Raw genomic sequence first — 22,080 nt, 5'->3', positions numbered from 1 at the left:
CCTTATAAGTCCCCCAGCCATCCCACCACCACTGGTGGTGCAGCCGACGAGATTCGTGCAGTTATTACGGTATTGGAAGAGCTGCTTATTCCAATAGTATGCTGATAAATCCACCTGTTCCCACAGGTAGCATGATAAAGGAATTTTTAATCTATTGATCGTTTTCTTTTTTTAAAAAAGATAATTTATTGACGGTATATTCGGAAAATACAAAACAGGAACAGTACATAACATAAAACAGTATTGAACATTGCATAACATATTAACAATACATATCACACTACCGCAATATAACACAGCAGGAACCCCCCATATATACAAGTACATCAGCCAGACCCCCAAAGAATTTTATAAAAACAACATAGAAGAGCACCCTAGTCCTCAAACCCCCCCCCCCCCCCCCCCCCCGCCAAAGACGGTCTAATACTTCTTGAAAAAGTCGTGAACAGCTTTCACCTCATGAAGAACCCCTCATCCATACCTTTAATGTCAAACTTAATTCTCTCCAAATGAAGAAACTCAGCAAGGTCCTGCACCCATGACCCGATATTTGGTGGATCCGAGTTAAGCAAAATTCTCCTTCGGGTTAATAGGGAGGCGAAAGCCATGACATCGGCCTTCTTCCCCAGCAAGACACTCGATTCCTCAGACACTTGAAAAATAGCTACCCATGGAGAAGGCGCGACCACCATTACCACCACCTGAGACAATACATCCGTGACTCCCTCGCAGAACCCTAACAATTTTAGACAAGACCAGAGCATGTGGCCATGATTCGCAGGCGATCCGGCACATCGAGCACACTGATCGGCCACTTCTGGGAAGAATCGGCTCAGCCCTACCAGTGTTATATGTGCTCTATGCACAACTCTAAGCTGAATAAGATTGAGTCTAGCACAACAAGGATGCATTAACCCTACGCAATGCTTCCTCCCAAATCCAACCCCGCAACTTACCTCCCAATTCCTCAAGTTTTTGCCGCATTGCCACCATTGAAACCTTCTTTTTCCTGGCCAACCCAGCGTATATATTGGAGATCTTGCCCTCCCCAGTATCATCCCCCGAGAGGAGCCTGTCCTGTAGACCCAAGGGTGGCAACATTGGGAATGAACCCAAAAGGGCCCTTATCTGGAGGTACCTTGCTGGGCAATTGGTAAGTCTCCAGTTAGGTCCGCACATTTACCACCCAAAAACAGGTCCTGAAAGCATTTGATCCCCAAACGGTCCCATTCCTTAAACCTCCCATCCAATCTCCCTGGGATTTGATTACCACAAATCATGCCTTCCAGTACATGCCCTCCAGCCAAAATGTAGCCGCTCTGATTCCATACCCTCAGAATGGACATTGCCACTGGATTTGATGAGTACCTACTCAGTGAGAATGGAAGAGGAGCTGAGGCCAATGCCCTTAAGGAGGTCTCTCTACACGAGGCCTCCTCCACCCTGCACCACACTGTCCCTTGATCGAACATTCATTTCCCGACCATGACAATATTAGCAGCCCAGTAGTAACTTTATAATTTAGGGAGATCCAGACCACCACCCCATCTACCCCTCTCCAGACAAACTATTTTAATATGGGGACTCCTCCCCACCCATACAAAGCCCAGAATAAACCTATTGATCTTTTTGAAAAAAGATTTGGGCAAAAAGATTGGGAGATCTTTGAATATAAAAAGGAACCTCGGCAGGATCACTATCTTTCTTGTCTGGACTCTTCTGGCCAAAAATAGTGGCAGTCTTTCCCACCTTTTAAACTCCTGTTTCATCCCTTCTACTAAGCTTGCCAAATTTAATTTGTGAAGCTGGGCCCAGTCCTGTGCCACCTGAATCCCCAGATAACAAAAGCTCTTCCTAGCCAGTGGAAATGGGAGCCCGCTCAAACACCCCTCCTGTGCTCCGGAGCCAATCAGAAACATCTCGCTCGTAGCCATATTAAGCTTGTATCGGAGAAGGTGCTAAACTCACTCAGAATCCCCAGAATCTTATTAAATGATTCTCTGTGGTTAGAAATGTGCAATAGGATGTCATCCGCGTACAAAGAGAGCCGGTGCTCCACCACCTCACCTCCCACCCCCTCATTGAATACCCCTGCATTTCCCAGACGTCCGAAGAGCCTTTGCTAATGGCTCAATCGCGTGGGCAAAGAGCAGAGGAGGGAATGGGTACCCCTACCTTGCCCCATGCTGCAAAGTGAAATACTCAGAGTTAACCCCGATAGTGGAGATGCTTGCTTTTGGGGCTTTATACAACAGCTTAGCCCAGTCGATGAATCCCTGTCCGAACCCAAATGTCAAATAGGTACACCCATTCTACTTGGTCAAATGCCTTCTCGGCATCCATTTACACCTTGACCTCCACCTCACTTCTTCCTGTGGGCATCCTGATTACGCCCAATAACCTCTGTATATTGGTCGCTAACAATCTGCCTTTCGTGAACCCGGTTTGGTCCTCTCCAACCACATCAGTCACACATCCCTCAAAATGGGTAGCCAAGATCTTAGCCAGAAGCTTTGCATCTACATAGGGCGTGGTTTAGCACAGTGGGCTAAACAGCTGTCTTGAAATACAGAACAAGGCAGGCCAGCAGCGTGGGTTCAATTTCCGTACCAGCCCCCTCGAACAGGTGCTGGAATGTGGCAATTAGGGGCTTTTCACAGGAACTTCATTGAAGCCTACTTGTGGCAATAAGCAATTATTATTATTATTATTATTATTTAGGAGTGAAATCAGACGCTAAGATCCACATTGCTCAGGATCTTTGTCCTTTTTTAGATGAGGGAAATGGAAGCCTGTGATAACGTGGAGGGGCCGATTGGTATATTCTCTGATAGAAGGACTCATTAATTTTATTAATCTCTGCCGGGTCCGTTGCCCCCTCGCTCCTAAGCGTACCTATTTCCCTAGCAGCCGTCTGTTTCCTCGGATGGTGGGCGATCATCCTGCCAGCTTTCTCCCAATATTCGTACATGAACCCTCTAGCTTTGCGCAGTTGTCTCACCACCTTACCTGAAGTGACCAGATTAAACTCCATCTGGACCTCTGCCACCCGTTCAACATTGCCTCGTCTTGTGACTCCAGGTAACTGCGATCGACTGCTAAGATCTCCTCCACCAATCTTGTTTGCTCTTCTTGCTTAGTCTGTGCGCCCGGATCAAAATGAGCTCTTCCCCAACCACAGCCTTCAGTGCCTCCCACAGCACCCCTAAAGAGACCACCCCTGTGTCATTCTGGTCCATAATTACAAATGGTCCCTTCCAACCTCTCACATATTCCCTTATCCACAGGGAGACCAACGTCCCATAGTTACAAATGGTCCCTTCCAACCTCTCACATATTCCCTTATCCACAGGGAGACCAACGTCCCATAGTTACAAATGGTCCCTTCCAACCTCTCACATATTTCCTTATCCACAGGGAGACCAACGTCCCATAGTTACAAATGGTCCCTTCCAACCTCTCACATATTTCCTTATCCACAGGGAGTCCAACGTCCCGTCTCTACGTGCAAGGAGACGGCTTTTCCGCCTGCAGGCCCACCCAGTGCGGAGCATGGTCAGACACCACAATTGGCGAGATCTGTCCTCGCAGCTCCAGAAATCAATGTCTCATCTAAAACAAAGAAAATATATTCGAGAATAACGCTTGTGAACATGTGAAAAGAAAGAAAACTCATTCGTCCGAAGCCTCCCAAAGCACGATGGATCCACGCCGCCCATAAGCTGCATGAATCTCGAGAGCTGCCCAGCCAACGCAATATCCTCCCGGATCTAGGGCATGATCGATCCAGCTCCAGGACTGTATTGAAGTTCTATCTCTCTCTCTCCCTCTCTCTCTTCATCTCTCTCTTCATCCCTCTCTTCATCTCTCTCTTCATCTCTCTCTCCATCTCTCTCTCCATCTCTCTCTCCATCTCTCTCTCCATCTCTCTCTCCATCTCTCTCTCCATCTCTCTCTCCATCTCTCTCTCCATCTCTCTCTCCATCTCTCTCTTCATCTCTCTCTTCATCTCTCTCTTCATCTCTCTCTTCATCTTTCTCTTCATCTTTCTCTTCATCTCTCTCTCTCTCTTCATCTCTCTCTCTCTCTCTGTCAGCCTCTCTGTCAGCCCCGAATAAGGCCTGCAACTTCCCTGAACCCTCCATATCACCCAAACCTGATCATAAAAAAATTACACAAATAAATAACCCCTATCCCACCCTCCACATCTCCCCAGCACCCAAACATAAGACCCACCTCATTAAAATGAAAAACAGAAAGGAGAGTGATAGAAGAACATAGCAACGATACAAGAATGCACAACAATCAAACTAAGTACAAAATCTTCACAGAACGCAACAACAACATTTTAACGTATTTACAGATTCCCAATCCCCTGGTCCCGAAGAAACGTATCCGCCTCCTCTGGGGTGTGTTAAAAGTACTCCTGTTTACGAAAGGTGATCCACAAATGGGCCATATACAGCATTCCAAATCTCACAACTCCTTGGCAGCACGGTAGCACAAGTCGATAGCACTGTGGCTTCACAGCTCCAGGGTCCCAGGTTCGATTCCCCGCTGTGTCTGTGAGGAGTCTGCACTTTCTCCCAGTGTTTTGTGTGGGTTTCCTCCAGGTGCTCCGGTTTCCTCCCACAGTCCAAAGACATGCAGGTTAGGGGGATTGGCCATGATAAATTGCCCTTGGTGTCCAAAAAGGTTAGGAGGGGTTATTGCATTACGGGGATAGGGTGGAAGTGAGGGTTTAAGTGGGTCGGTGCAGAAGTGATGGGCCGAATGGCCTCTTTCTGCACTGTATATTCTATGTTGTGCAGGACCGCCATGACTTTGTAGAATCTGGTGCAGCGTTTAGCTTGTTCCATACCCCAATCGGGGTATATTCTGATTACGCTTCCCTCGTATGAGTTCTTCTCCGCCTGCCTGGCCCAGTTCAGAATTTCTTCCTTGTCCAGGAAAAGGTGCAGTCGCACCACCATTGCCTTTGGCTGCCTTCTCAACACTCTGTGTGCACGGTCAATCCTGGAGTGGGTGACTGAAAACTTTCTTGCCTACCAGCTTCTGTTGCATCTGTGCCACATACTCCGAGGGTTGTGAGCCCTCCAACCCCTCCGGCAGACTGACTATTCGGATATTTTGCTGACGCTCTCGATTCTCCTGCTCGTCCACCTTATCCTGTAACTTTTTGAAACTATCCGCAATCTGGGAAAGCTCTGCATCCATTGAGCCCAGCCGGTCCTTGTGGTCGGCGACAGACTCCGCCATTATTTGAAGCGAGGTGCCCTGAGCCTTTAGATGCTGCTCAACTCTCTCCACTGCTACCTTAATCGGGTCAATGGCCTTTACAAGACCTTCAGAGGTTTCCAACCTCTGCTTCTGGAATTGAGCAATTAAAAAGTCCACTAACTGAGCAGTAGACCATTAGGCTGGAAGTGCCGACACCGGGTCCACCACCATCGCGCCTTCAACTGTGCTCTCCTGTGTCTCGCGGTCTGCCTGCAGCCACTTTCTTTTTACCCCCCGTTGCTCTTCGTTGTGTGCATTCCGGACTATGCTAGCGTAGCTGACACCTTCACCAGCAAAAATTGGGACCTCGGGACCGTATTCAAAGATCCGATTGGGACTCATGGTTAGTCAAAAGTTTCCCTGCGTGGGAGCCACCAAGAAGACGGCCGCTTAACGCATGGCCGCGACCGGAAGTCGATTGTTTTGAAAAAATCTAAAGGCCATCTAACCTACACTATGCCCTTATCATCCATATGCCTATCCAATAAATTTTTAAATGCCCTCAATGTTGGCCTACCTGCAACAGTAGTGAACACGCCAACATTGAGGGCATTAAAAAATTTATTGGATAAGCATATGGATGATAAGTGCATAATGTAGGTTAGATGGCCTTTAGATTTTTTCCATGTCGGTGCAACATCGAGGGCCGAAGGGCCTGTACTGCGCTGTATCGTTCTATGTTCTATGTTTTCTTTCTAGTACTGGCATCATGCTCTCATCTTCAGGATGTACGAGTCCTCGGCGACTCTCGTTAAATTATATGGATATTACTGGAAAACTGCTCTGACGATAGCTTAATTAGTGTTGTCTAAATAGCATACCACTTGCATAAGTGTACAGTGCAATTGTCCAATTACGTTTCTCTCATTGCAGGTGTCGGTTTCCCAATTATAGTTATTCCATGGGTAGTTCTACAGGAACTGGATTCCTTAAAAAACGGAAAGCTCTCTCGAGGTGTGAATCGTAAAGCCATACCTGCTGTACAGTTCATTTATTCCTGCTTCAAAATTCGACATCCGCGTGTATGGGGTCAGTCCATGCAACAGGCAGCTCAAAAGTTCTGTAAGTTACACAGTGTCGTCATTGTATCTTTTCTGAGATATTCTATATCAGCGGCCACACATTTTGACAGCTTGCTATCTCTCGGTCACCAGGGTAACTAAGCATGAGAAAAAGGTCTGATGGTAGGGTGCAGTTTATTGAATGACAAAAGCAATCAAAAAGATATGTTCTATACTTAATTTTGAGATTTTATTCTTGCTTTATCCCAATCAATGACACACCAATTTTATATCAGTGTTGTCCTGTTTTATTAATCACTTTAATGTTTTATGTAATATTAATTTTCTTCCTTTTTTGACTTTTGAAAGCAGAGCGCTGTAGGTATATAGTTCTATAGGCACGTCCTATTCCAAAACCTTGTCTAGTAAGCTGTCTTAATATGTAAGCCACAATATTTGAAGTAAAAATTGTGGGGGAGGAATGAGCCAGGTCTAATTATATCTTCACTTAACATTCACAGCCATGCAATTTTCAGCAGGAATTATTGGATAATGAATAGCAGTATAGTTTGAAACATTGTGATCAGAAATTATTAACTTTTTAAAATACATAGATTTCAGAAATAATTATTTTCGTTTTTGATGAGCAGTGTTAGATACTTGCATCTGCTTGCAGTAGTTGCTCAAAGATGGAAACAACAGCCATTTATAAATTGAATCTATGTCCTAACAGCACTATGGGTGTATCTACACCACAAGGCTGCAGCAGTTCAGGAATGCGGCACCATCATCTCGAGGGTAATTGGGGATGGAAAATAAATGTTGGCCTGCCCAGAGACATCCACATCGCATTAATGAATAAAAAATAAATTGTTGTTCCTTTGCCATTGCTGGGTCAAAATCTTGGAACTCCTCACCTAAAAAGCACAGTGGGAGCATCTTCACCAGTGAACTGCAGCGATTGCACAAGACACTTTCCTCGGGAGGTATTTAGAGATGGCAACTAAATTTGGCCTTGCTAGTGAAACCTTCACTCCATGAATGAATAAAAGATAAAATAAATGTAATTATTATTGTTTTGTTAAGCAGTACTTGAATATTGGTCGGAAGAGTAATTGAGATGAGGTTCAGATTTAGATTTGCCTAAAATTTAGAGAAACATAGAAAATATCACCAGCTTCATTTTATTTCATTAACTTGTGAACCAATCTTTTATAGGCTGACTTTTTATAAATATTTGATGGTCTTTTATGTCTGGCAAATTGGTTAGAGGGAGCTAAAATGAGTCATATACAAGGTTGCAATTCATGATCGTTACTGTAGGTGGCAGATGTTTACCAGAAATTATTGGCAAGGTGTAAGGAACAGGAGCTCTTCAATTCAAAGTCTCTGTTTTGTTTGAATGTTTCACTTGTATTTATTTTATGAAAGTATGTTTATGCTCGTTTAGCTCACTTGGCTAAATTGCTGGCTTTTAAAGCAGACCAAGCAGGCCAGCGGCACGGTTCGATTCCCGTACCAGCCTCCCCGGACAGGCGCCAGAATGTGGCGACTAAGGGCTTTTCACAGTAACTTCATTGAAGCCTACTCGTGACAATAAGCGATTTTCACTATGCTTCAAGCAGTAATTACTTGTCTGTGAATTACGTTGGTATGACCTGAGGGCATGAAGTGAAATTCCTTTTCCAAAAAAGATATTTTATTCCAAATGTAACACAAAAATATTACACAACTATCCAAAAAACATCTAAAGTATAAGGAATTGCAGGGGCTATACCAGTTGCCGAGGGGAACTGTATTTTCCCCCTTTTTTAAACCTTTCCCAACTTAACCCTCCCCCAGAAAAGACCCCCTCCTTACTCAACAGCCACAAACAAATCTTTAAACACAGATATAGTCTCCAGCTCACGCAAAATCCCTCCACTGACCCTTTAAGAGCAAACTTAATTTTCTCCAATTGCAGGAATTCTCCCATGTCCCCCAGTCATGCCAACGCCTTTGGCGATGTCTCTGACTTCCACCCTAGCAGAATTCGCCTTTGAGCAATCAGAGAAGTGAAGGCCACAACATTGGCTCCTCTCCCCTCCAGTAGCTCCAGTAGCTCCAGCATCTCTGACACTCCAAAGATGGCCACCAGCGGGCAAGGCTCCACCCTCACCTCCATGATCTCTGACAATGTCTCAAAGATCGATGTCCAAAACTCTACTAGCTTTGGGCAGGACCAGAGCATGTGCATGTGATTCGCCGGACGCCCTGCGCCCCATTGCACCTATTCTCCACATCGGGGGAAGAACCTATTCATCCAAACCCATGTCATATGAGCTCTGTGGACCACCTTGAACTATGTGAGGCTCATCCTGACACACTAGGAAGTCGAGTTCACCCGATACAAAATATCACTTGAGGCACCAACCACGACACCTCCCCCCATACAGCTCCTCCTCCCACTTCCCCTTTATTTCTTCTAATGCCGCCTTCCCTGTTTCCACCAGCCATGCATGAATAGCTACAATCCTCCCTTCCCTCAACTCATCATCAGATAACAACCTATACAGTAAGCTATGACTCGGTAGCTGAGGGAACAAAGTCCTGTACCTGCACACATCTTTGAATTCACTTCCCCTCGGCAACTGGTATAGCCCCTGCAATTCCTCCAACCTCATAAACCTCCATTCCACGAACAAGTCCCTAATCCGCTAAACCCACTCCCTACTCCAACTCTTATGTGTGGTGTCCATCCTTGCTGATGCAAACCTATGATTCCCACATATCGGGGCCAGCACCGACATCTCTCCCCCACCCACCCCAAAGTGTCGCCAAAGCTGGTACCAAATCTTAAGGGATGCCACCACTACCGGGCTCGCTGTATACCTGGCTGACGATAACGTGAGAGGAGCCGTTGCTAAAGCCCTTAAGCACACCCCCATATAGGAGGCCTCCTCCTCCATGCCCACTCCGACCCCATCTCCATCCTCCAGCGCCGCACCTTTTCCACATTCGGCGCTCAGTAATGATATAACAAATGTGAAAGTGCCAGACCCCCACACGCTGCCCCCTCTGGAAGAAAGCACTCCAAATTTTGAGTGTCTTGCCGGCCCATTCAAAGGCCGCAATTAGCTTATCCACCCTCCAAACAAATGTCTTGGGGAGGAATATCGGGAGAGACCGAAACACATACAAAAACCATGGGAGAATGTTTGTCTATATGGTCTGCACTCTCCCAGCCAAGGTCAACGGGAGGGCTTCCCACCTCTTGAGATACCCTCTCACCCCAAATTGGCCAAGTTCCATTTGTGCATCAGAGCCCAATCATGAGCCACCTGAATCCCCAAATACCTTGTTTTGGCCAGCTTGAACGGCAGTGTTCCCAAGTAGGCACTTCTCTCCCTGAATATCTCGCTCTTTAGCAATTGAGTTTGTACCCCGAAAAGGTGCCGAATGAAATTAAATTCCTTCTGTCTTAATCACTGACATGCAACCCAGTACTCTAGCAGAATTGAGGTTGTCATAATTGTATGTTCTGCCTGGTCTGCTGCCTTTATTGATCTTTGGTGTTCCTTCATTCATTATACTTCCTGTTTTCCATTACACCCCACCCCAACCCTGCCTATTCTATGTAAATAATTCCATTAATTTTATGATTGGAAAGAAATGCAGAATCTTTGCCTTCTAATTGGTATTCTATTTATTTAAGACCGTAATATATTTCTGATAGGAATTTCATTTTTAACTCCAGAAGAAAACAGTTCCAACTGTTTCAGCATATCACTTTGTTACTTCTTGGTGTGGTTATTATTATTGGGTTGTTTCAGTGACGCTATTCCCAGAGTGAGCTGCAGCATATAAAAGCATCTGCCATGGAAACAGTGAGTTGGTTATAGGGGCTATATGAATATGGACATATAAAATCCACCCCCCCACTGTGTCAATCAGGTCAGTTACGTTATTAGTTACAACCAGTGAGATTGCTTGCTACACATGGTAGGATTTGAGCTCACGTGGTCATAACTGGTCCGTGAGATTACCACATTTTACATTCCATCCACTTTGCCTTTAGTTAGCATCCATTAAATGTGCAGAAATATACAACTCGGTTGTCAATTTCAAACTGCCCAAACATCTTCAACTGCATCATCAATGACCTTCTCTTCATCAGAAGGTAAGAAATGGGGATGTTCACTGATTGCACGATGTTCAGTTCTATTCACATTCCCTCAGAAACTGAAGCAGTTTATGCCTGCATGCAGCAAGACTTAGGCAGCATTTAGGCTTGGGTATGAATGTCTCTTGCCACTTAAGTACCAGGAAATGACCGTCTCCAATAAGACAGATTCTACCCATCTCCCCATGTCATTCAATGACATTGCCATCATGGAACCCTCTACAGTCAACATCCTGGGAGTTACCATTGACCAGAAACCTAACTAGATCAACCATACAAGTACTCTGGCTGCATGAGCAGATTAGAGGCTAAGGGTTCTGCAGCAGATAATTCATCCCCTGACTCCTCAAAGCCTGTCCATGTGTCCAAGGCGTAAGTCATGAGTGCAGATGAGTGTGATTCCAACAACACTCAAGCTCAATGCCACTCTGCACAAAGCATCCTGCTTGATTTTGCACCCCATCCACTATCTTAAATATTCACACCCTCCACCACTGATGCACATTGACAACAGTGTGTATCATTCACAGGATGCATTGTAACAACTTACCAAGGCCTCTTCCATAGCACCTTCCAAACCCGCAACCTCCTAGAAAACTAAAGGCAGAAGATGATTGGGAAATATCACCACCTGCAAGTTTCCCTCCAATACCTGTGTCATCCTGACTTGGAACAATATTAATGCTGTTTCACTGCTGGGTCAAAATTCATGAATTCTCCGCCCCACCACCCTTGCACCACTGTGGGTGTACCTAAGCCACATGCACTATGACGGTTCAAAACGACAGCACACCATCAGCTTCTAAAGAAGCCACCAACTAAAACAGTATGCAGCATATATATAAATAGTGAAATATAAATACTGAAATGTATATAAATTATACTACATTGTAGACAAAAGTGCCAATGGTTCCCTAAGTGAGAAAATAAACCATTGGCTAAAAAGCTTTTTTCTCCCTAAAATAAAATCTCTCATACTGTTGCGTTATGTTAATTTAGTCCCATGCATTGGAAGTACGATGAATTGGAAGCAGTGATTAAACAAGTCAAAATAACCCAAAGTAATGTGAAATTATTCTGAATTGTTTTCTTCTACTTCATGAACATAAATGAGTCACTACTGTTAAAATTTCAACTTGTAATTTCAAATGTATGGTACATCCATTTTAATTTATTTTTCTGAACAGGTAGCTTACGGGATGAAAATAATGATGACCGCGTATTGCAGTGTTGTTTGCAGTATCAACAGTTGTACCCTGGAACGCAGGTCCTCCTGTGCAGGTAAGACAATGCTGCTGAATCCATTGCCAGTGTACTTACAGACAGAAATGAAAGTTTATCAGCACTAAAACAGAAATAGGGGCTGAAATTGAATAACCTGAAAACCGGTTTGGGAATCACAATGAATGAATAACTGTCATTGCTGAGTGAAATGAAAGCTGCACCACTTAAAACTAGCCTCCACTGCTTAAAATCGGCCTCCACCACTTGCAGTGGAGGTGCATTGTGGCTGCAGCAGGTCCTGGGAGTTGTGCAGGAAGAGAATTGATCCTGAGTGATTGTGAGGAATGGCCCAATATAAGAAAGATTAGTTTCACAGTGTATGGACACTGCATTGCAGGCCTTGGTGGGAGAGATGGAAAGGAGGAGAATCACCCTGTACCTACAGGGGAAGAGGTCAATAGCAGCAGTTGGCTATTAAGTCCATGCCAGGAATTAAACTTTGAAGACCTGGATGTAGATTTAAAAATGTTTGCAGCATTGAAGGAGGCCAGTCCCAGTGTGTCTGCGCAGGTCAACAAAGATCTGACTAATCCCATTTTCCAGTGTTTGCCCCATATCCCTTGAGGTTATGACAGTGCAAGTGAATTTCTAAATGTTTCTTAAAATCTTGAGAGTTTCTGACTCAGCCACTCTTTCACACGGTGTATTGCAGACTCCCACCACCCGCTGGGTGAAAAATATTCTCCTTAACTACCCTCTTAGCCTCCTACCTCTTAGCTTAAATCAAGGTTACCTTGTTATCGATCCCTCCACTAATGGAATAAGTGCCTTCCTGTCCACCCTATCTTTGCCCCTCATAATCTTATACATCTCTTCAGGTCCCTTCTCAACCTTCATTGCTCCAAAGAAAACAGACCCAGCTTACCCAATCTAACCTCGTAACTCTGATACTCTAGCCCAGTCAACATCTTGTAAATCTCCTCTGTACCCTCTCCAGTGCAATATGGTGACCAGAATTCCCACACAATAGTCAAGTTGTGACCTAACCAGCATTCTTTACAGTTCCAACATGACCCCTCTGCTCTTGTATTCTACGCCTCAGCTAATAAAGGCAAGAATTCCACAAGTCTTAACCACTTTACCTCCTTGCCCTGCCACCTTCAGGGATCTGTGGATATACACTCAAGGTACTTATGAACTTGATTACTTTCCAGGGCCCTACCATTCATTGTGTAATTCTTTGCCTTGTTAGCCGCCCTCAAGTGCTTTACCTTAGTTCTCCGGGTTACATAGGCCATTGGGCATGTTGGGCCTGTTCTGCCTTCCCCATATATCCTGAGATCCCTTTCGCCCCAACAGCTATATCAAATTCCTTGAAAACATACCACTTTCCATGGCAGCGAATTCTACAGGCTCACCGCTCTGGGTAAAGAAATTTCTCCTCATCTGTCCTAAATGGTCTTCCCTGTATCATCAGACTGTGACCAATGGTTCTGGACTCCCCTACCATCGGGAACATCCTTCCTGCATCTACCCTATCTAGTCCTGTTAAGACTTTTATAGGTTTCTACGCATTACCCCTCATTCTTTTGAACTCCAGCGTATAAAATCCTAACTGACTCAATCTCTCCTTATGTCAGCCCGCCATGCCAGGAATCACTCAGGCAAATCTTTGCTGCATTCCCTCTATAGCAAGAACATCCTTCTTCAGATAACGAGACCAAAACTGCACACAATAATCCAGGTGTGGTCTCACCAAGGCCCTGTATAATTGCAGCAAGGCATACCCACTCTTACTTGAATCCTCTCGCTATGAAGGCCAACATACTATTTGCCGTCTTTACTGCCTGTTGCACTGCATGCTTTACTTCAGTGACTGGTGTATGAGGACAGCCAAGTCCCCTCTCTCACTTTATAGCCATTCAGATAAAAATTTGCCTTTCTGTTTTTGCGACAAAAGTGCATAACCTGACGATTATCAACAGTGTACTGCATCTGTCTTGCATTTGCCTCCTCAATCAGCTTTGTCCAAATCCCACTGAAGCATCTCTGCATCCTCCTCACAGCTCATCCTTCCACCCAGCATTGTGTCATCTGCAAATTTGGAGATAATACATTTCATTCCCTCATCTAAGACATTATTATATATTGAGAATAGCTGGGATCCTAGCACTGATCCCTGCAGTACCCCACTAGTCACTGCCTGTCTTTTAGAAAAAGACCCGTTTATACCTACTTGTGGTTTCCTGTCTGCCAACCACTTTTCTAAGCATCGCACTACACTACTCCTAACCCCATGTGCTTTACTTTTACATGCTAATCTCTTTTGTGGGACGTTGTCGAAAGTTTTCTGAAAGTCCAAATAAAACACATTCACTGGTTCCCCCTTATCAATACCTGTTACATTCTTGAAGAATTCGAGTAGATTTGTCAAACATGATTTCCCTTTCGTAAATCCGTTCTGACTCTGTTCAATTCTGCCTCTTCTTTTACAAGTGTTCTGCTACAAAATCTTTTACAATGGACTCCAGTATTTTCTCCACTACCGACGTCCGACTGTAAGGGACTTCTATTTGTCTTCACCAATCTTTTTCTCTTCACATACCTGTAGAATATTTTATAGTCCGTTTTTATGTTGCCTTCAAACTTACCCTCTGCTCCACTTTCCTCCTCTTAATCCGTTCCTTTGTTCTCCTTTGCTGAATTCTAAACTGTCCCAATCCTCAGGTCTGCTGTTATTTTTTGACCAATTTGCATGCCTCTACCTGGGGGCAGCACGTTAGCATAGTGATTAGCACAATTGCTTCACAGTCCAGCGTCCCAGGTTCGATTCCTGGATGGGTCACTGTCTGTGCGGAGTCTGCATGTTCTCCCCGTGTCTGTTTTTTTTTAAATATAATTTTTATTGGAATTTTTTACAGAAAATATAAAACATAACGACAAACAATGAAATGCAACAAAATAACCCATAATAACTGTAACACCCCCAGACCATATGTATCCCATCCCCCCACCCCCCAACCCCAATGAACAACAAAAGAACTTAAAAATAAATTTAAATTAAATAAACAAACATAGTCATTGTCCGCCCCCCCCCCCTTTTCCCTCCCCCCCCCCCCCTTTTCCCTCCCCCCTCCCCCCCCCCCCCCGGGTTGCTGCTGCTACTGTCCCTGCACCCTATCGTTGAGCCAGAAAGTTGAGAAAAGGTTGCCACCGCCTAAAGAACCCTTGTACCGACCCTCTCAGGGCGAATTTGACCTTCTCGAGCTTAATGAAACCCGCCATGTCATTGATCCAGGTCTCCACGCTTGGGGGCCTCGCATCCTTCCATTGTAGCAAGATCCTTCGCCGGGCTACTAGGGACGCAAAGGCCAGCACACCGGCCTCTTTCGCCTCCTGCACTCCCGGCTCCACCCCAACCCCAAAAATCGCGAGTCCCCATCCTGGCTTGACCCTGGATCCCACCACCCTCGACACTGTCCTCGCCACCCCTTTCCAGAACTCCTCCAGTGCCGGGCATGCCCAGAACATATGGGCATGGTTCGCTGGACTCCCCGAGCACCTGACACACCTGTCTTCACCCCCAAAGAACCTACTCATCCTCGTCCCAGTCATGTGGGCCCGGTGCAGCACCTTGAATTGGATGAGGCTAAGCCGCGCACACGAGGAGGAAGAATTAACCCTCTCCAGAGCATCAGCCCATGTCCCGTCTTCGATCTGTTCCCCCTCCCACTTAGCTTTCAGCTCCTCTACTGATGCCTCCTCCGCCTCCTGCATAACCTTGTAGATATCAGATATCTTCCCCTCTCCGACCCAGACCCCCGAAAGCACCCTGTCGCTCACCCCCCTCGCAGGAAGCGAAGGGAATCCATCCACCTGCCGCCTAGCAAATGCCTTTACCTGCAGATACCTGAACATGTTCCCCGGGGGGAGCCCAAATTTCTCCTCCAACTCCCCCAGGCTCGCAAACCTCCCATCAATAAACAGGTCCCTCAGCTGTCTGATGCCCGCTCTGTGCCAACTCTGAAATCCCCCATCAATGTTCCCCGGGACGAACCTATGGTTCCCCCTTAACGGAGCCTCCATCGAGCCCCCCACTTCTCCCCTATGTCGCCTCCACTGCCCCCAAATCTTGAGGGTAGCCGCCACCACCGGACTCGTGGTATACCTCGTAGGAGGGAGCGGCCACGGCGCCGTTACCAGGGCCCCCAGGCTTGTATCTCCACAGGACGCCCTCTCCATCCGTTTCCATGCTGCTCCCTCCCCCTCCATTATCCACTTGCGCACCATCGACACATTGGCCGCCCAATAATACCCCGAGAGATTGGGTAACGCCAGCCCCCCCCATCTCTACCCCGCTCCAAGAAGACCCTCTTCACCCTCGGGGTCCCATGCGCCCAAACAAAGCTCATGATGCTGCTAGTCACCCTTCTAAAAAAGGCCCTAGGGATAAAGATGGGCAAACACTGAAAAAGGAACAAGAACCTTGGGAGAACCGTCATTTTGACGGACTGCACTCTACCCGCCAACGATAGCGGTACCATGTCCCACCTTTTAAATTCCTCCTCCATCTGCTCCACCAGCCTGGTAAAATTAAGCTTATGGAGAGTCCCCCAACTCCTGGCCACCTGCACCCCCAGGTATCTGAAGCTCTTCACTGCCCTCTTAAATGGGAGTCTCCCAATTCCCTCCTCCTGATCACCCGGGTGTACTACAAATACCTCACTCTTGCCTAAATTTAACTTATAGCCCGAGAAGCCCCCAAATTCCGCTAACAGCTCCATCACCCCCGGCATTCCCCCTTCTGGATCCGCCACATACAACAGCAGGTCGTCCGCATACAGTGATACACGATGTTCCTCCCCACCCCGCACCAGACCCCTCCATCTCCCTGACTCCCTCAACGCCATAGCCAAAGGTTCAATCGCCAGTGCAAAGAGCAAGGGGGACAGGGGGCACCCCTGCCTGGTCCCACGGTAGAGCCTAAAGTACTCCGATCTCCTTCCATTGGTAACTACACTTGCCATCGGAGCCACGTAGAGCAGCCTCACCCATTTGATGAATCCCTCCCCGAATCCAAACCGCTCCAGCACCTCCCACAGGTACCCCCACTCAACTCTATCAAACGCTTTCTCCGCATCCAGCGCCACCACTATCTCCGCCTCCCCCTCCACTGCCGGCATCATAATAACATTTAGCAGTCTCCGCACATTCGTGTTGAGCTGCCGTCCCTTGACAAATCCTGTCTGATCCTCGTGTATCACCCCTGGCACACAGTCCTCTATCCTGGTGGCCAGGATCTTCGCCAGCAACTTAGCGTCAACATTGAGGAGCGAGATAGGCCTGTATGATCCACACTGCAAGGGGTCCTTATCCCGCTTTAGGATCAGAGAGATCAGTGCCCGCGACATAGTTGGGGGCAAAACCCCCCCCTCCCATGCCTCATTGAAGGCTCGCACCAACACGGGGCCCACCAGATCCGCATACTTTTTATAAAATTCCACCGGGAACCCATCCGGCCCCGGCGCCTTACCTGACTGCATTTGTCCAATCCCCTGACTAGCTCCTCCAACTCTATCGGCGCCCCGAGCCCCTCTACCAGCTCCTCTTGAACCCTTGGGAAACATAGCCTGTTCATGAAGCTCTCCATCCCCCCTCTCCCCGTTCTCCCCGTGTCTGTGTGGGTTTCCTCCGGGCGCTCCGGTTTCCTCCCACAGTCCAAAGATGTGCGGGTTAGGTGGGTTGGGCATGTTAAATTGCCCTTGGTGTCCAAAAATAAAGTTAAGTGGGGGTTACAGGGATAGGTAGATAGGGTGGGCTTGTGTAGGGTGCTCTCTGTAAGGGCTGGTGCAGACTCGATGGGCCGAATGGCCTCCTGCACTGTAAATTCTATGTTTCTATACCTTGGATCTACTACTAGCTCTAATTTCCACTGTTAGCCATAGAATCATAGAATTTACAATGCAGTTTGGGCATCTTTCCCATTTTGTTTTTGCACCATACCGGAATGAAAAATTATTGCCGTTCACCCATGCGCTCTTCGAATGTTTGCTATAATTATCTTTATTGTCACAAGTAGGCTTACATTAACACTGCAATTAAATTACTGTGAAAATCCCTAGTTGCCGCACTCCGGTCTGTTCGGGTACATGAGGGAGAATTCAGCATGTCCAAATTACTTCTTAGCACGTCTTTCGGGACCTGTGGGAGAAAACCGGAGCACCAGGTGGAAACCCACGCAGACACAGGGAAAATGTGCAGACTCAGCACAGACAGTGACCCAAGCTGCAAATCGAACCTGGGACTCTGGCGCTGTGACGCAAAAGTGCGAACCACTGTGCTCTCGTGCCGCCTAACTGCCTATCCACCATTATCCCATAACATTCCCTAATCCATCATAGCCAGCTTGCACCTCATACCATCGTTGTTTCTTTTATTGAGATTCAGGACCCTAGTCTCAGAATCAACCACGTTAATTCCACGTTGATTAAGAATTCTATCATATTATGGCCATTCATCCTGAAAGGGCCTCGCACATCTAGCTTGCCAATTATTTCTTTCTCATTACACAAACCCAGCCTAGGATGGCCTGTTCTCGAGTTGGTTCCTCAATGTATTAGGCCCAGAAAATAATCCCAATTACACTCCAGGAATTCCTCATTTACGGCACTGTTACCAACGTGATTTTGTCCAATCTAGATGCAGATTAAAGTGACTCATAATTACAGATGTTCCTTATTGCATGACTCCCTAATTTCGTAATGCCAATCCTGAAATCACCATTGCAGTTTGGGGGTCTTAATGCAACCCCCACTAACCGTTTTTAACCTGTAAGTGTTTCTCAGCTCTACCCCTACAGATTACATATTGCCAGAGCTAATATCTTTCTTCCCTATTGCATTTGTTTCCTCTTTAAATAGCAATGCAATGCCACCGTCTTTTCCTTTTTTACCTGTCTTCCTAAATATTGAATACCCCTGGATGTTCATTTCCCATCCCTGGTCATGCTGCACCCATGTCTCCGTAATCCCAACTCTTATCATACTATTTACATCTATTTGCGTGATTAATTCATCTACATTGTTGCAAGCGCATTAAGGGACAAAACCTTTCAACATTCCCGGTTTGATTCTGACCCTTGATTTCTCTGTCTATCACAAGTTGTGGTCTACTTTGGGACAAACAACCTATGTAAGACTAGGAAAGAGGACCTGTTTGGGGATTATCAGGAACTAGGAACAAAATTAAAGAACAGGTCCTCGAGCTATAATCTTTGGAAGCTATATGCAAATTGACATAGAACATACAGCAAAGAGAGATGAAAAAAATTAGGGAAGTAATCACGTGACTAAAGGAGTGGTGAGGGAAAGATGGTCCCACTTCAGAGGCTGTAAAGAAATAGTCAGAAGCTTAACTTGAGGAACAATGCAGTTAATGATAAAACAACAAGAAGTATAATGGTTAATGGGAACCAAAGCAGCAGGTCAGCATGTAAGGAGAAGGTAGCAGTTAATAGGATGAACAGTCAGGGCCAGTCTAATGACTCTGAAGGGGAGTATTAACAGCAATTAATAAATTAGGTCAGAACCTGTGCAAAGCTTAGTGCACAAGTAAATCCTGCACGGGAAAGACAAATCAGTGGGACATATTTAAAAACCTTGGCCGGGATTCTCTAAAATCGCAGCTAAGTGTTGACGCCGGTGTAAACATCTGAGTGTTTCGCGCCGGCGTCAACGGGCCTCCTGGCCCAGCGTTTCCGTAGCCCACAGGACGGTGCCAGAGTGCTAAACTCAGCGGCAGCGCAGACACGCGGCCCTGCACTGCTGGCTGCGTGTCCGCGCATGCGCAATCAGGGCCCGCGCAACATGGCAAAGAGTAGGCCCCCCGGATCGCGCGGGCCCACCGATCAGTGCTCCCCGATCACGGGCCTGGCCGTCCTGGAAGGCCCCCCCAGAGTCTGATCCTCTCGCCCCCACACCAGGATGGCCATCGCGGCCGCGGGTCCGAACTCCCGCCATGTTAGAACCACGGCGACGGGAACTCGGGCGGTCGACGGTGGAGAATCGCCGCGGGGGGCCTCTTTCATCGGCTCCGGACCGGCGCCGCGTCGACCACGTGCACGGGGCTGTCGGCGATTCTCCGGTCGCCGGAGAATCACGTCCCGGCGTCGTGGCCCGTCTCAGCATCAACTCCCGACTCTCCAAGCCGATGCAGGCTCAGAGAATCCCGGCCCTTGTACATAAAGATACACAGTATTTGGAATACAGTCAATGAACAGACAGCACAAATAGAGACAGATGGGTATTACTGAAACATGGTTGCAGGAGGACTGGGACTAGGAGTTGAATGTTCAAGGGTACTCCGTATTCAGAAAGGATAGACAGGATGGAACAGGAGGTGAAGTTGCTTTATTGGTTAAAGATGACATCAAGGCTGTATCAAGAAATGATATTGACACAAAGGGCCAAAATGTTGAATTAATCTGGGTGGAATTAAAAATCAAGGGGGGAAACCTCCTGGTAGGAGTAATTTACAGGCCCTTGAGCAACACTTCCAAAGTGGGGCATAGTATAAACCAATAACTAATGAGGGCTTGTGAGAAGGGAACAACGGTAATCATGGGTGATTTGAACATGCATATTGACTGGATTAAATAAATTGGCAAGGGTAGCCTTGAGGGAGATTTCATAGAGTGTATGAGGGATTGTTTCTTGGAGCAATATGTTATGGAGCCAACCAGGGAGCTGGTTATTTTAGATTTAGCATTACGTAATGAAGAGGGGTTGATAAATAGTCTTGTTGTTAAGGATCCTCCTGGGAGGAGTGATCACAGTATGCTAGAATTTCAGATTCTGAATGAGCGAGAGAAGACAGTGAGTTTTAGAGTTCGGCAGAGGTAATTATACGGGCCTGAGGAAAGAGTTGGCCCAAGTAGACTGGGTGCAAATAATTGAGGGTAAATAAGTTGAAGAACAATGACGGGTGTCCAAGGAGATATTAAATATATCTCAATTAAAGCATATTCCTGAGAGGAAGAGGAATTGTAAAAGGGGGGAAAACGTCCCATGGCTAAAAAAGGAAGCCAAAGAGGACATAAAGGCAAAAACGAGGGCATACCATACTGCAAAACTTTAAGGTTCAGCAAAAGGCTACTAAAAATAAAATCAAATGAGCTAATATGAACTATGAAAGGAAACTAGCAGAAAACATAAACCCTGATACCAAAAGCATATAACGAGGAAGAAAATAGCTAAATGAACACTGAGAAGGCGGAGGCACTGAACCGATTTTTTGCCTCTGTCTTCACAGTAGAGGATAAAAGTTTTTCAAAAGCTGCAGTCAATGCAGAAGAACTAGTTGCAGTAACCATCACTAGGGAGAAAATATTGAATAAACTAATGGGATTAAAGGCAGATAAGTCTCCGCGACCTGATGGCGGCACCCTAGGGTATTAAAGGAGGTGGCAGCAGAGATAGTGGATGTGTTGGTTAAGATAATTCAAAATTCCCTGGATTCTGGAAAGGTCCCGATGGATTGGAAACACGCTAATGTGAAACCCCTATACAAAAAGGGAGAGAAACTATGGACCGGTTATGGAGGAAACTATAGACCGGTTAGCTTGACACCTATGCTGGGGAAGTTGCTGGAATCAGCCATTAAGGAAGAGATGATTGAGCATGTGGAGAGACTATGCTCAGTCCATCATTGTCTGCATGGTTTAATGAAGGTTACGTCATGCATGACAAACTAGCTTGATTTCTTTGAGGATATAGCCAGCAAGGTGGATAATGGGGAACCTGTGGATGTGACAAGTTGCCACATAAGAGACGGATCCAGAAAGTGATGTCGTCCTTGTAAAACCTCTGATATGTTCGACCAGTTTACTTACTCACGTTTTACCCGGGTGCCCTTATTTGTGAGATGAACAAAGGACAAAACAGGTTCACAGTTAACACAATTTTATTCTCAATTCTCTTACTCAACAAAATATGATGTAGACTTATAGTTGAGCTTTATCCGGACTTAGTAAAGGAGGTGGCAGGCTATGATCACTCGATGTGGATGTCTTCTCTGGGTTCGAAACCCAGGGTCCTTTCTTCTTGCGATCGTTGTGCCTGCGGGATTCCCAGATTACTGCTGAAAATCTATTTGTTGCTCCTTTCTTTATACTGGTAAACTAGGATTAAGTCATAGGTATACGTCCACCCAGATCCCAACTTATTAATGGGAAAGACAAGATATTCTTGTTTATCCATGGCGATTCAATCACATAAGAACTAGGAGCAGGAATAGGCCATCTGGCCCCTCGAGCCTGCTCCGCCATTCAATGAGATCATGGCTGATCTTTTGTGGACTCAGCTCCACTTTCCGGCCCGAACACCATAACCCTTAATCCCTTTATTCTTCAAAAAA

The 22,080-nt window shown here is 46.2% G+C and overlaps 1 protein-coding gene across 6 annotated transcripts in view; it reads left to right on the top strand.

The window, feature by feature from the left end:
• The window catches only part of swt1 (SWT1 RNA endoribonuclease homolog), a 266,421-nt gene that overhangs the window by 103,247 nt on the left and 141,094 nt on the right, over nucleotides 1–22,080 (top strand). For all 6 annotated transcript variants that reach the window (XM_038794629.1, XM_038794631.1, XM_038794630.1 and 3 more), the window contains 2 exons: nucleotides 6,154–6,342; nucleotides 11,631–11,724. In XM_038794629.1, the coding sequence (XP_038650557.1) occupies nucleotides 6,154–6,342; nucleotides 11,631–11,724 (283 nt within the window). The remainder of the gene's footprint in view (nucleotides 1–6,153; nucleotides 6,343–11,630; nucleotides 11,725–22,080) is intronic.

This window comes from Scyliorhinus canicula, chromosome 4, assembly GCF_902713615.1.
Source record: "Scyliorhinus canicula chromosome 4, sScyCan1.1, whole genome shotgun sequence".
Taxonomy (NCBI): Eukaryota; Metazoa; Chordata; class Chondrichthyes; order Carcharhiniformes; family Scyliorhinidae; genus Scyliorhinus; species Scyliorhinus canicula.
The sequence above is the reverse complement of the archived record's forward strand: the minus strand, read 5'-3'. Positions and strand labels throughout refer to the sequence as shown.